Source organism: Desmodus rotundus, chromosome 6 (assembly GCF_022682495.2).
Source record: "Desmodus rotundus isolate HL8 chromosome 6, HLdesRot8A.1, whole genome shotgun sequence".
NCBI lineage: Eukaryota > Metazoa > Chordata > Mammalia > Chiroptera > Phyllostomidae > Desmodus > Desmodus rotundus.
In genome coordinates this window covers 86,676,766-86,691,528 of record NC_071392.1, presented here as the reverse complement: position 1 = coordinate 86,691,528, position 14,763 = coordinate 86,676,766, and the positions used below count along the sequence as shown (strand labels likewise).

The following is a 14,763-nucleotide window of genomic DNA, read 5'->3' as shown; positions in this document are numbered from 1 at the left end:
TAATTGTGTTCAAATACATTTCAGATGATTCTGAGGACCAGGGAATTCCTCCAACAGGTGGGGGTCGCGTGGGTGGTGGTAGGGCGACAGCAAGTACAAGGAAGGGATTTTTGCTAATAGAGAACTTCCGTAAAGATTAGGATTGCTCAATTTGTTTTTTTTAAAAAGGTTGCCTGGCAACAGTATACTACACCTGGGCGGTGTTGGAGCGAGTGCAACTGCCAGTAGGCAGCTTGAAGTTTCTTCCAAATTAAAAAAAAAAAACACAACAAAACAAAAACTATGACGGACAGAGAGAGAGAGAGGAGCGCGCTAGAGAAAGTAGGCGACGGGCCTTGGGGGCGCTGACAGCGCCGGGCACGCGCGGGCCGCACCGGGGGCGCGCCCCCCTTCGCCACAGCTTCCGGGAAGGGCGGGGCCTCCTCGCTCTCCCCTACTTAAGCCCGCGAGCTCCGGCCGCGCGCCGCCCCAGGCGCCTCAGCCGATTGCCGAGCGGTCGTTGTCCTCGCTCCCGCTGCTCGCGCTCCGCCGCTGGCGGCTCCACCCGCCATTGTGTAAGTGCGCCGGCAGCTCTGCGCATCTCGCGTTCCCGACGCGCGGGCCCCGCCGTGGGGAGGGGGCGGGCGCCCCTCGCTCGTCTGGTTCCCGGATGGTGACGGAGGCGCTGGGAGGGGCTGGACGGGGCGACCGCGTGGAGGCGCCCGCCGCGCCCGCGAATTGTGCCCCAACCGCCCCGGAGCCCCGCGCGCAGCCGGCTGCCCCCGTCCCCGCGCGTCGTTCTCGCCGGTCCGCTCGCCACCTGGGGCGCGGGATTAAAGCGGCCAAACATTCTGACGATTTCGCTTACTGCTTAGCTAGGAATTCTAACGTGGCATTTCTATTTTTTTAATGCAGAGGCCAATAATCTCGATATGGAGCATGCCTTTACCCCGTTGGAACCCCTGCTTCCCACTGGTACTGTATGTTTTTCCACGTTTCCCAGTGTCATTGATGGGCTCTTGTCCAGAGTCCAGACGGGGTTAAAAAAAAAAACCGGACCCTAGCTAGACCCGGCACAGTTTCCAGTCTGCCTCTGATTTATCTCTGCACCCTTAGGCTTAATGTTTAACCTGTCGCGCCTCAGTTTCCTGGACTGGTCCTGCAGAGTCCTAGTGAGGGCTAAACGACTTGATACACGGTATGCATTCCACCTGGAGAAGAGTTAAGAGCTACTTGTAATGTTCGCTGTGAGGCCTCTTAACAACTGTGAACTAATCTCTAACACAGCAGAACTTTAGGCATCAAAGGTGTAAAGATCAGTCAATTACTGCCTGTCCATTCTGCGAAGTGCCTGAGATTGTCCAATAAAAGATTGCTAAGTGGCTATATAAAATGTCTAAAGATATAACGAGCACTTAAGGATTTTTGTTACTTTAAAATTTCAAATGATCGTAATTCACGTGGAAATAGGTGGAAGGAATGCGTTATGAGGCTAATTATCAGTAGCGTTTATTCTCAGTGTAGTAACTGACTTGTGTCATAATTTTGCAATATGAAATATATTTTTACCTACCAGTTACTTCTCTGTGTTGTACAGAACTTCTCTAATTTATCAGTTTCATAATTCAAATGGAGTGCATCATTTTGTAATATTTTAATTTGTTTCCTGTAACTTACATGGTCATGGTAACTTACATAACGCCCTTTTTTGTTACAAAATCATAAGCATGTAATTCTGTAACAACAATATCACACTCTAGCACGCCATATGACATTTCAGGTGAAATGTTCACATTAAAACTATAAGTTATTACACCCATATTATTACCCTACCAGCCGCACCCAAGCAGGTGTTACTTCTGCCGGATCCTGTACATAAATTCATGTTTGTTTCTTTTTTTAAGGCAGTGATTTTTAACCTTTTTCATCTCATGGTACACATAAACTAATTACTAAAATTCTGAGGCCCACCAGAAAATACGTTTTTTTGCTGATCTGACCAAAAAAAAAGGTATAATTGTGATTCATTCATGCCAGATGGCTATTGTTGTATTGGCTGTTGTCATTTTTTTATTTGACAGTCTGAGGGTAAAGAGGTCAGTGCCTGAGACTAGTCAGGTTTTGCAGGTTTTAAAAATTCTTGCAGCACACGGATTGAAAATCGCTGGTTTAAGGTATTGAAACTTGTCAGCTTTTCCACATCCTGGGAGAAGTGAGAGCAAAACACTCAAAGAATAAGGGAAACAACGGTAGGGGGACACCAACTCCTCACGCTCCAGGGACTCCCTGTGCTAAGTTGTCCACATATCCCTTCACATCTTATTTACAGGTGAGGGACACAGCAAACGAGAATCTGAACCTACACAGGTTTGATGTGGTGAAGAGGTTGAGTTTTTATACATTAAACCGCTTTTCAAAAGTTAAGCTTTGGCAAACATAACCATTTTGCAAATTAAATGTCTTAGTTCTCAGTTACCCGGCGTTGGCCTGGCCAACAGCATTTCCAAGAGTAAGCATTGGACCCAGGTGTGCTGGAGTCTCAGCTTTGTTACTCAAACCCAGGTGCTTTGCTGACCGAAGATTTCTGGTGTTTTCTAGGTCAAAAGAAGTGTACAGTAGAGACATGAGTGCTGCATAGTAAAGCTGGGATCTAGGAATGAGAACCTCTGGGTTTAAATCTTAGCTTTGCCACTTAATAGTTTTTGTACAGTTGTCCCTCCTATCCCAGAGAGATTGGCTCCAGAAACAGCCCTCCCCCACCCCGCCACCCCCAACCCTGTGGATACTAAAATCCAGTCCACCACATAAAATGGTGTAGTATTTGCATGTAACCTATGCACATCCTCCCCTGTACTTTAAATCAGCTCTAGATTACTTACACTACTTAATGCAGTATAAATAGTTATACTGTGTTTTCTAGGGAATAATGACAAGGAAAAAAAAGACTACACCGTCAATTCTGACACAACAATGTAACTTCCCCCCCCCCCCTAAATTCTGACCTGCAGTTGCTTGGACCCGTGGATATAGTTGATTCCTTTTTTACTGGCATCAACTATATTTCAGTTCCTCTCTCTGTAACACAGGAATGGTTGGCAGGGTTATTGTGAGTGCAGTATTGATGAGTTGTAATACAAGTAAATCAGCGCGGATAGTGATAAGCTGTGACGTTCAGTGGTGAGACTTCTGGGAAAACAGAAAGGCAGTTGGTCTGGGTCAGTGCTGAGGGTGGAGAAGGCTTGGAGCCGCAGCCTGCAGGGGAGACAGAGGCCGTTGTGCTCCTTCTGTTTTTCTCAAAGGCTTGCTGGAGGAAGCTCCTAACTGTGGTGGGGCCAGTAGGGACCTGTAGCAACAGTGTGTCCTGCAGGAAGCACAGATCCACCAGACACCAGCTCTCCCTGGGGGCAGGGGATGTCTTGTGTGACTTGGTGGTCGTCATCCTTCTTTTCTCTCCTTTCTGTGTGTGTGTGTGTGTGTATGTGTATATGTCTATATGTCTCATCTCAAGCCCTGGCCCTGAAGCAAGGGCCCCAGGAATTTTATGGTTGACTCCAGATACTGAAGAGAGAGTTAAAAACAGAGCAGTGTGTCATGAGGGGCCCGTGCAAGGGTTGGCCCTTTATATTGATAGTAATTCAGTAAATGTTTGAGGCTAACTTTACAGAGGAATTCCCTTCATTAAACAGACATTTAATACTTACCTAGCAGAGAAGGCGTTTTTCTGTTAATAACTCCCGTGAACTTCTTTTGTGGGTATGATTTACCTGTAATGTTCTCTCAGACTTAGTGTCCTGGGCAACCCAACAATTAAAATTAAGATTGTTCTCTTCAGATTAACAAATTGCTGGGGAGACCAAATGCTCTTTGGGATGATCAGTAGCTCAGAGAGAGAGATTAAAAAAAAATTAGTTTTGCTTTTATAAGTAAATGTTTATTTTTTTTAAAAAAACAACTAACCTAGAATGTAAAAGTTTCCTGTAATTCCTCTTGTAGAAATAACCATTATTAAAAATTGGCATATATTCCAAATATTTATTTTGATACATATACCCAGCATAGTATTACTCTTGTTTTAAACAAAATTGATTCATATTATGAACTGTTTTGTAAATGAACATTTTGGGGGGTGGTAAGTGAACATATATAAATATTTTTTCCTACCAACATTGTATGTGCTCTTTGTTAAATTTTTTTCTAACACAGTGGAAATGTCCCTGAACTGAAAAGTCTGTCCGAGTTACCAGAGATCATCACTCTAAACTCGGTGCTTGTCTGAGTTGTGTGTGTATATAAATAGGTCAGACAGGACCTGCTGTGCATCCTTTCCTGCAACTGCTTTCACTTCCTCCTTCGTCGTGGGCCGTGTGTGTAGTGTCCCCAGTTTTGTTTTGTTGTGTAGGCAGCATAGACCAGACCAACTAGTCTCTGTTAGCAGATAAGTAGGTTCTACTTAGTTGGAATTGTTATGATCAACAGTGCACACCTCTGATCATAATATTTCTGCATATTTCTGTGAGTGTATCAGGGTGGATGTCTAGAAAGGGAACTTGGACTAAAGGGTGTGTTTGCCTTTCTGTTATAGAGAGGAACTAACGACTAGTGTGGGCCCTTCAGTACCGGGGGCTGTGGGGTGTGCAAACGTGAAGGATGTGATCGCTTTTATCCATCTCATCCAGAACGTTCCAGTCTTGTCGGAGAGTCAAGAACAAAGAAAGCCAGATGGTTTGTAGTTAGATGTTGAGCTACGCATTATAGAACCCACACAGGAACCGCAGGGACGGGGGAGAGGAGCTGAGGACTGGCTGGAGTAGGCAAAGAAGTCATGGGACAGACAGACAGACCAGCTAGGCATCCAAAAAACCGCCCTGGATTTAATGGTGAGTGGCCTAGGGGAAGCGGAAGAGCATTGCAGGTAATGGGCTGTGCTTGAGTGGGAGCCCAGTGATGCATGTGACCTTGAAGGAGAACACCTGGTGGTGAGTGGAAGACTCACCTAACTAGGCTGGAAAGTGCAGCTGGAGATTTTGGAAGATGTGGTTGAGTGATGAAGGTAAAACAGATTGTGGAGAACACAAAGTTTTTGCGTTTCTTTGTTCAGTCCCCTTGGAACATTCACACAAAGCAGCCTTTGGTGTACCCTCAAACTCAATTAAATTGTGTGATCCATATTCTGGTTCTGCTTTGCTAGCCATACGTTATCGGTTAAAGTTCTTATTTTGGCCTGAAAAGTCCTCCAGATCTGACTCTAACTACTGTCCCAGAGTACTTTCATCACGCACCTCTCTGCCCAGCCAAACTGAGCTACCCACATTTGTTGGGGCTTCCACACTCTTGCCTCGGCTCATGCTAAGTTTATCACCTGGAACATTTTTTTTCCAGTCCTCAGAATTCTTACTCTTGAATTTCAGCCATTCTGGTGAGCGTATAGAGATACCTCTGTGATTTGGGCTTGCAGTTCCCTTAATGAGGGATGCTGATCTTGGCACATGTTTATTGGTGTTTCCAATATCTTTTGTGTATTGTCTATGCCTCCAGCCATTTTCCATTGGGTTGTTCCCCCCTCCTTTTTTAAAAAAAATCAATTTGTAGGAGTTTCTTTTTAAATTGAGATGTAATTGACATATATTGTATCAATTTGGGGTGTAGAACATTACAGTTTGATGTATATATATATATCTTAAAAGATGATTACCAAGTAAGAGTTTCTTTATTTCTTCTGGATATAGTTCTTCAAATCTTGATTTTTCTCATCAGTGAAATGGGGAGAACGACCTGTTCCTGGGAGATTGTTGTGAAGACTAACGACAGGGTAAAGCACTGAACACTGAAGCACAGTAAGATGCAGACGTTTTAGTTATTTTTTAGTCATTGCTTTTTTATTTATCTAAAGGCTTTTTTAATTAAGGAAGAAGAATATTTAACTGGTAAGAGAATGCTGTTGCTATTCTAAACTCTGTAAATATAGGTGCCTTTTCAAAATATTCTGATAAATCTGGGCTTTTTTTGCTTTGTTCTTCAGTGTATGATCATTTCAGTTTTTATCATAAAGCTTTATGTTCAGAGCTCCGTGGGTTCGAAAGTAAAGTTTATTTATTTTACACACTTTATGGCTAAAATAAAAGAGAAGAGGCATACCATCCTCAGAATTATTACTTCACAAACTTGAGACACAAAGCAAACAGTCATGAGGTTTTAATTTCTGGCTTAATAAAAATATGGATGTTAAATTTTTTTATAACATAGTACATGTGCAGGGTGAGGCAAAAGTAGGTTTCCAGTTGTTTGTATGGAAAATAATATATCTAATACCATCCATATTTAAACTTTTCCATTGCTTCAGAAGTAACTTTTGCAGTTGCTTGTTCCAAACCAGGACCGCCTCTGCAGTCCATTCACTCTTCTAAAATCTAGCACAGCTGCCCTCACATTTTAAATCCCCTTTATCACTGAATACTGACATTTTAAATAAAGGCTTTACATCACTCTTAAATGGATCTGATAGAATAAAAATACCGCAATTAGATACGAAGCATCATTCACTTTAAACATACATTAATATAAACTCTGAGTCAAAAGTTCCCTTTTCTTGTCCCCACATAACTTGGTCATTATAAATAAGTCTTATGCTAGAAGGCCTTTTATCTACCACTCTGTATTTCTTTGCAAAAAGATTATGTTTCAATTTTAAAAAGATTCCTGTGACCCTACTTCTCTTGGGAGTTATTTCTTCTGAACTGAATCACCATTGTTGAGGCTTACTGTAACTCTATTTGTTTTTTATTTTGTGTTTTAGATTTATTCTGAGTTATCATTTGAAGTATCACAGTTCAAGTCACAGTATCACAGATATTTATAGTGTCGGACTATTGCACGGCGCTGCGCTGGCCGCAGTTCCGGTGCTTGTCCGGGGTGACGCCCGTAGGAAAGCTTTGGAACTAGAGAACCCAGGTTTGCGTTTTAGCCTTTCTTTCATTAGTTACCGTGGCCTGGATATGTGCGTTTCTCAGTGCCTAAGTTTCTTTATGTAGAGTAATCCACCCAAACATGAAGTCCTTGGGCAAATATAAGACAGTGTAAAGAGCAAGTTTAAGTAGAGTCCCGTGCAAATGTATAATACTTTCCACTAGATGAACTTTATTATACTCAGTCTTAAGTTTTGAAATTCTTCCGTTCATTTTTCTGATTTGTAAGGTAGCTACTTACTTCAGTGAGTATGTTCAGTCCACTTAGGTGAAAGAGTGTTTAAACAAGTCTGGCAGAACTGTTCTCTTTATTTCCTGAATTCCATGTTTTTCTTCCATGCTTGTTGAACTTCTGATTTATAGATGCATGAAATTAGTAGTAGTGGACCCAGATTTTTGATGCCTCATGGTTGAATGGCCATGAATATGGGGAGTCCTGTTCAGTGGATATTCATGCCATCTCTCACACTTTGGGCATTTAATTTCCATTGAAAATGCCTGGTGACGTTCACCAAAGGCATGACAGAACCTGAACACAAGTGTTAGCGTCCCCAGTTTACCAGTGGGTGATCTGGGAATCCCTGGGTGATCTGTACCTAGAGTTCCGACTTCTCTTCCTGGTAATGTGTGCTGGCCACCTACGTAAGTACTCCTCTGTATTTTGCAGCCACAGACGGACCTCTCAAGAATCCTGGGTGATGTCATTCACATGTACCAAACTGAGCCCTAAACTATTAATTCCCTTCTTCAATCTTTACTCAGCAAATCATAGTAAGAATGACTTGGGGTAGATTTGAATCACTTGCATATTTTTTAAATTGAAGATTAAAACTGCTTCAATATATACCAGTAATTAGAGTGACATTTCTTGGTTATACATCCCCTGAACAAGTAAGTGTTTTTTGAAAGATCTTATTTAATTATCTTTAGAGAGTGGGAAGAGAGTGAGGAAGAGGGAGGGGGAGGTGAACACCAATTGGTTTCTTCTTGCAAGACCCCAACCAGGGACCTGGCCTGCAACCCAGGCAGTGCCCTGACCAGGAATCGAACTGGAGACCTTTCACTTTGTGGGATGACACCCAACCCACTGAGCCTTGCCTGTCGGGGCCAATTAGGCATTCTTATCAGAAACTTCTGGTTTGTTCTCTACTCTCGAGCTGCGCTGTCCAACACAGCAGCTACTAGCTACCTATGGCCATTGAGCACTTGAAATGTGGCTAGTGTGACCGAGGAAATGAATTTGTAATTTCAGTGTGAAAACCAACACTCCCCTCAGTTATGTGTTTGCAACAGTATATTAGTGTGCAAGGATTGCCATAACAAAGTACCTTAGATGGGGTGGTTTGAATCATAGACATTTATGTGCTCACAATTCTCAGGCCAGAAGTCCACGATCAAGGTGGTGGTGGGTTGGTTTCTGCTGAGGCCTCTCTGCTTGGCTTGCACATGGCTGCCTTCTTGTCAGGTCCATCTGTTGCCCCTTGGTCTGTGCGCCACCTGTCTTCTGACCTCCTGGTCTTACAAGGACACCAGTCATTGGATCAGGGCCATCCATGTGACTTCATGTCACCTAAATAACCCGTTAAAGGCTCTACCATTCACTACAGTCCACGGTCCGAGGTGAGGGTTAGGACTTCAACACAGGAGTTTGGGAGGACGTGCAGTTCAGCCCACAGCATATCCTGCATGTGCGTTTACATTTCAGCTGCACGTTCTTTACACTGACTTGATCCACGTTCTCGAATTCTCCTGATTACCAACCAAGGGAGATTTTAATGTCACTCCAATAGAGTAGAGCTGGTGTGTGAACCAAAAAGTCGATTTCAGTCCTACCTAGTTGCCGTTTTATACTTGCATACCAAATTCCCTCTGTTTATTTAACACTTCCTGAATATCCTCTGTTATGGACCCCACCCCAGGAGATGCTGTAGGAAAATAAAAAAGAATCAACAAATCTTACCACGGAAGAGGTCATTCTACAGCAGGCTACCCACTACCGTACAGTAGAAGGTGATTTCATAGTAATTTAAAGTTTTCCAGTAGCCTCATTAAAAAGGTCAAACAAGTGAACTTAATTTTAGTTATGTATTTTATTTAACATAATATCTAAAATAGTCTTTCAACGTGGAATCATAATAATTATTAATGCAATAGTTTACTTTTTTCTGGTATAAAATCTTCGAACACAAACATGTCGTTTACAACAGATTTCAGCGCATCTCAATTCAGATGCTAGATTTTCAGTAGAAATACTTGCTCTGTATTTAATGATAATTTGTGATGTATTTTGTGATAGTTTATTACAAATTTTGTTTTTAATCATGTCATCAGCTTTGGAGTGAAGTTCAGGCACAGGGCACGGCATGTTCCTTTTGTCAGGAGGAGCCTTGTGCCAGGCACTGGAGATGGACCCGGAGCTGAAACCTGGCTTTGCAGACCCTGGAGTTGTCCTAACATCAACGGGGCTTTCGGTGTTTGTTTTTTGTTACTTAAAGCACCGTGGCCACTTTGAGACGTGTACGACTAGCAATATTTTTAAGGAAACTTTCATCTCTGAATGGCAAAGAGGTTTGGGATATTTCTGTAACGTAGGGCCAGAAGAGACAAAATAGTGGATTTTTGAGTTTCAAGCTTTAATCCTCTGGCTTTACTCTCCTGCCATTTTCTGAATTAAGAAACCTACCCTACATGGTCCTCAAGGCTCTGGAGTGTTCATGCCGCCCTGGTGTACAGCTCCCAATTGTTGGAATCTTCCTTACCCCTTCCCATTGATTTCTCGCTCATTAAGACCTGCTGCCTTAACTGTGCTTTGTGCATTTGGTGTTGTTGAACTTCTCCGTGTATTTTACTTGATTTTCCTATTTGCCATAATTTTTGTTGCCCTTTTACTTAGTTTCCTCATATCTGGTGACAGAAATGTTTGCTTTATCCTCATTGTACATGGCCAAATGGTTTCTTTTGCCTTAGTAATTATCTCATTAACTTGGTCTCTGTAGTGTGCCCTGTCTTTCCATTTTACCATTTTCGTAGCTATGTGCTTGTAGAAACTAAACCTTCTAAATTTAGTTTAAAAATGATCTTAATTCCTTAAAAGAATTTTGTAAATTGATACTTTATAGTATTTTCAAAAATATTCCTTTAGATGAAAATATCAAGTGAAGCTATGGGGGCAGGTTTAATATTCACAGTGCTAAAATGTCACACTAAAAAAAATCTGTGGGTTTTCATACATTAATACCAGACAAAGGACACCAGTCATATTGGATCAGGGCCATCCATGTGACTTCATTTCACCTAAATAACCCGTTAAAGGCTTTTGAGGTTTTCCAAGAACATGAGGTGTGTTTGCATTAACTTCCCATCAGAGGAACTCCATTCTCTTTTTCTCGTGGTTAAGTGCATCAGAAAGAGTTATTCTTTGTAGGTGGCAAGCAGACGCTCAAACAAATGGATTTCATCCTCAGAGTAGTCCCGCATCTTTATCACACTGTTGTCTTTGAAGGTTTCCACATATCACAGTGGAACAGCTTCTTTTGTTTTTGTGACTTGCAGAGAATTTAAGCATCTGATTTACTCGTGGGTCATATGTAAGGTTGTGGCTTCTGGCCCGGTTGTTGCTGTTTATGTTGAGGCAGTTTTCTTTTTCTTTTTTATAGTGGGAAAACTGCTCTTGAACTGCTCTTGCAGCTCCTTCCTGTTCTGGGTAACATGGTGTCAGTCGTGCATCCTATGTGTGGGGAGGGGCCCTGAGACATCCCTCGAGTTCAGGGCAGGTATGTTTTTCAGTGACCCTCTGAGGTGGCTACTTGGCTTTTTTGCTTGAACATGTTCAGGTAGCTCTTCCCTTTTGAGGAAACATATACTGTTGTCGGACAACTGGTTGTTAGAAATGCGTATTTAAAATAAGCTGACATTGACCGTTAGTACCCTATTTTCCAACTGAAACAGTACAGGAGACTTTTACCTGCTTGCTACTGAATTGCCCTCACATATTGAAAAACCTAACCAGGTTTTTCTTTTCTTTTTTTTTTTTTTTTCAGGCTAACTATTGTAGTTACTTGTTCAGCAATTACTTGATTGCCTGCCGTGTATCAGGAACTGTTCTGGGCATCGCAAGACATACCATCAGTTTTCCTTACGTTTCCCACTTTGCAGATCCACCACCCCAGCACAGGCATCAGTAATTTACTTCTGAAAATCAGGTGTTCTCAAGAATGCTTAGTGGGAGCCTGTTTCCATTAAAAAAAAAACAACACAGCTGTTTATGTTAGAGCAGTTTTAGGTTTACAGAAAATTTAAGAGGAAGGTACATAGAATTCCTATAGTTCCCCAGCCCCACATTTGCTGGCCCCTCCCATTGTCAACATCCTGCTCCTTTGTTACAATCACTGACCCCACACTGACCCCCATCACCCCCCACAGCCCAGAGCTGACACTGGGGTTCACTCTTGGTGGTGCGCACTCTTTGGGTTTGGATACATGGGTACAGTAATGACTTGTCCATCACACAGTATCAGAGTGTTTGCGCTGCCCCAGACACCCTCTGTGCGCTGCCTCTTGGTCCACACGCCGCCCCCAATGACCGCTGCTGTTTTCATCTTCTCTGCGTAGTTTTGCCGTTTTCAGGTGTTGTGTAGTTGGAATCATACAGCATGTAGCTATTTAGAATGGCGTCTTTCACTTAGTAGTAGGCACTTAAGCTTTCTCTGTGTCTTCTCATAGCTTGATAGCTCATTTCTTTCTGGAGGTCCCACCGTTTATCCATTCACCCACAGGAGGACATTTCGGCTATTGCCAAAGTTTGACAATTCTGAACAAAGCTGCTGTAAAAAAATATCTCTGTGCAGGTTTTTGTGTGCTCATAAATTTTCAAATTTGGGTAAATACCAAGGAGCATGATTGCTGGATCTGCTAAGAATTTGTTTCGTTTTGTAAGACATCGCCACACTGTCTTACAGGGTGACTATACTGTTGCATTCTCACCGCCCATACGGAAGAGTTCCTGTTCTCCACGTCCTCACCAGCGTTAGATGGTGTCGGTGTTTCAGGTTTTGGGCATTCTAGGAGGCGTGCGGTAGTATCTGTGGTAGTGTTGCTTTAATTTGCATTTCCCTGGTGACGTATGATGTGGTAGAGCATCTTTTCACACACATGTGAGCTATCTGTCTGTCTTTGGTGAGGTGTTTGTTAAGGTCTTTGGCTCATTTTATAATTGGGTTGTTTATGTCTTGTTAAGTTTTGTTATTAGTATATTTGTAAACACAGTTCTTTATCAGACGTTTCTTTTGCAGATATTTACTCCTGGTCTGTATGGCTTGTCTTCTCAGTCTCTTGACATTGTCTTTTGCAGAGAAGTTTTAAATTTTAATGAAGACCAATTTATCAGTTATTTCCTAAATGGTTTGTGCCTTTGGTGTTGTATCTAACACCATACCAAGGTTATCTAGGTTCACCTATATGTTACCTTCTAGGAATTTTATAGTTTTCCACCTTACATTTGGGTCTGTGATTCATTTTGAGATCAGTTTTGTGAAAAGTGTAAGGTTTATATCTAAATTCACTTTTTGTGTGCATGAGGTCTGTCTGGAAGAAGTCCAGCCATTGTTAATATAATGAGAACAGTTTATGTGACATCTATGTAATCTGGCAGCCAAGGAGCACGGACTGGAATGCGCATGTGTGAACAATGATGACTTCACTGTACTAGTCAGTGGGGGTGGTAGATGCTGTTGAGTGAGCATGTGTACTGTGTGGCCATCGCATTGACTGAGCAAGTAGAGCAACAGATCTGCATCAAACTTTGCATTAAGCTTGAACTTTCCTGCACGGAAACGTTTTGGATGATTCAGAAGGCTGCAGCTGTGGGCAACTGGTGATTGGCGGCTTCATCACCACAACGTTCCCGCTCATACATCACGTCTTGTGCAGAGATTTTTGGCCAAACATCAAGTTACCCAGGTGCCTCAGCTCCCCTACAGTCCAGATTTGGTGCCCTGAGACTTACGGCTTTGCCGAAAACGTAAATCACCTTTGAAAGGGAAGAGATTTCAGACCATCGATGAGATTTAGGAAAATACAGTGGGGCAGCTGATGGCGATTGGAAGAATTGTGTGAGGTCCCAAGGTGTCTGTTTTGAAGGGGACTGAGGCATCATTGTCCTGTGTACAATGTTTCTTGTATCTTGTAGCTTCTTCAATAAATGCCTCTAATTGTCATAGTATGCGGCTGGATACTTTCTGGACAGACCCTCATACATGTCCGGTTGTCCCAGCATCATTTGTTGAAGAGATGATCTTCACCCCTTTGTGTTGCCTTTGCTCCTTGTCAAAGATATTTATGAAGGTCTATTTCTGGGCTCTCTTTTATTTTCCATTGGCATATTTGTCTAATATTTTGCCGATATCACACTGGGAAAGCTTTGAGTTTCTCACCATTAACTAAGATGTTTGTTGTAGCTATTTCATAGATAGTCTTCATGTAGTTGAGAAATTTCCCCCTGGATTCCTAGTTACTGAGACTTTTTATCATACATAGGTGTTGGATATTTTCCAAATGCTTTTCTGCATGTAGTCATATGTTACTTTTCTTTTTTAGTCTGTCGCTGTCATAGATTACATTAATTGACTTTTGATTGTTGGGTCAGCCTTGCTTGTATAACTAAACTAAATCTCACTCGATCATTGTTCATAATTTTTTATACTTCTTGAGATTTAGTTTGCTAATTTTTTTGAGGATTTTTACATCCGTGTTCATGAGACATACTGGCCTGCAGTTTTCTCGTAATGTCTGTGTTTGGTTTGGTTTTAGGGTAATGCCGGCCTCATCGAATGAATTGAAGGTATTCCCTCTGCTTCTCTCCTCTGAAAGAGACTGTGCAGAATTGGTGTCACTTCCTCCTTAGGTGTTTGGTGGAATTCACCAGTGAACCCAGCTGGGTCTCATGCTTTCTGTTTTGGAAGGTTATTAGTTACTGATTCAAATTCTTTAATAGATGCAGGTCTCTTTGGGTCATTTATTCTTGTGTGAGCTTTGGCAGCTTGTCTTTCTCTTTCAAGGGATTGGTCCATTTCACCTGGATTATTAAATTTGTGGTCGTAGAGTTGTTCATAGTATTCCTCTGACATCCTTTTAATTTCCACGGGGTCTGTACCGGTGACCTGTCTCCCATGTCTGTGTTTCCCATTACTTTAAATTGTAGCATCCGCAGCAGATTGAACGTCCGGATCAGGAGGGTGTGTGTACATCCTCAGAGGACCAGCAAGTGCTTCGAGATTCCTAAACAAATCAGGAAATGGAGCCTTCTGTACCCTCCTTTGCATTCATAGATTTCCCTGTATGATGCTTAAAGACCTTGCTCCTCAAACTGAAGTGCCCGGATCAGCAGCATTGGCATTACGGTAGGGGTGGGGTGCAGATTCTCAGGCCCCCACTTTAAACCGACTGACAGACGGAGAATCTGCATCTGAGTAAAACTTCCCTTCCGCTAGCCCCACAGGCGGTTTTCTCTTGAGCATTGTTGTCGTCTGTGGGAACACACAGTGTGGTGATGCAGTTAGGACACATGCCCAGTGAAGAACGGCTCACCTGAGCGTGGCGCGTTGGCACCTTCCCCTGCACCAGCAATTCCTCGCCGTGCACGTCCCCTCTGCTGTCAGTCTGCGTGCTTTTCAAAACCTCTGCGTGTGATTCTGATATTCTATCAGTATAGTTGGGAGGTGACGCGAGACTTCTCATACGTAATTTTGTTTTGATGTTGTTAATACTTGTAATTACTTTTTTATCTCTACAGAGGAAACAAACTCGTACATATTTTTTAGGCTGC

General features: G+C 42.5%; 1 protein-coding gene across 3 annotated transcripts in view; it reads left to right on the top strand.

Annotated features, from left to right (window-relative positions):
- The first annotated feature begins 402 nt into the window (after window positions 1–402).
- TPK1 (thiamin pyrophosphokinase 1) overlaps window positions 403–14,763 on the top strand; it is a 243,838-nt gene continuing 229,477 nt past the window's right edge. For 2 of the 3 annotated variants that reach the window (XM_071221711.1, XM_053926551.1), the window contains exons 1-2: window positions 403–554; window positions 895–954. In XM_071221711.1, the coding sequence (XP_071077812.1) occupies window positions 912–954 (43 nt within the window). In that variant the 5' untranslated portion in view covers window positions 403–554; window positions 895–911. Of the gene's footprint in view, window positions 555–894; window positions 955–1,042; window positions 1,178–14,763 lie in introns of those variants that run through there. The other variant, XM_053926552.1, reaches the window with a different exon arrangement.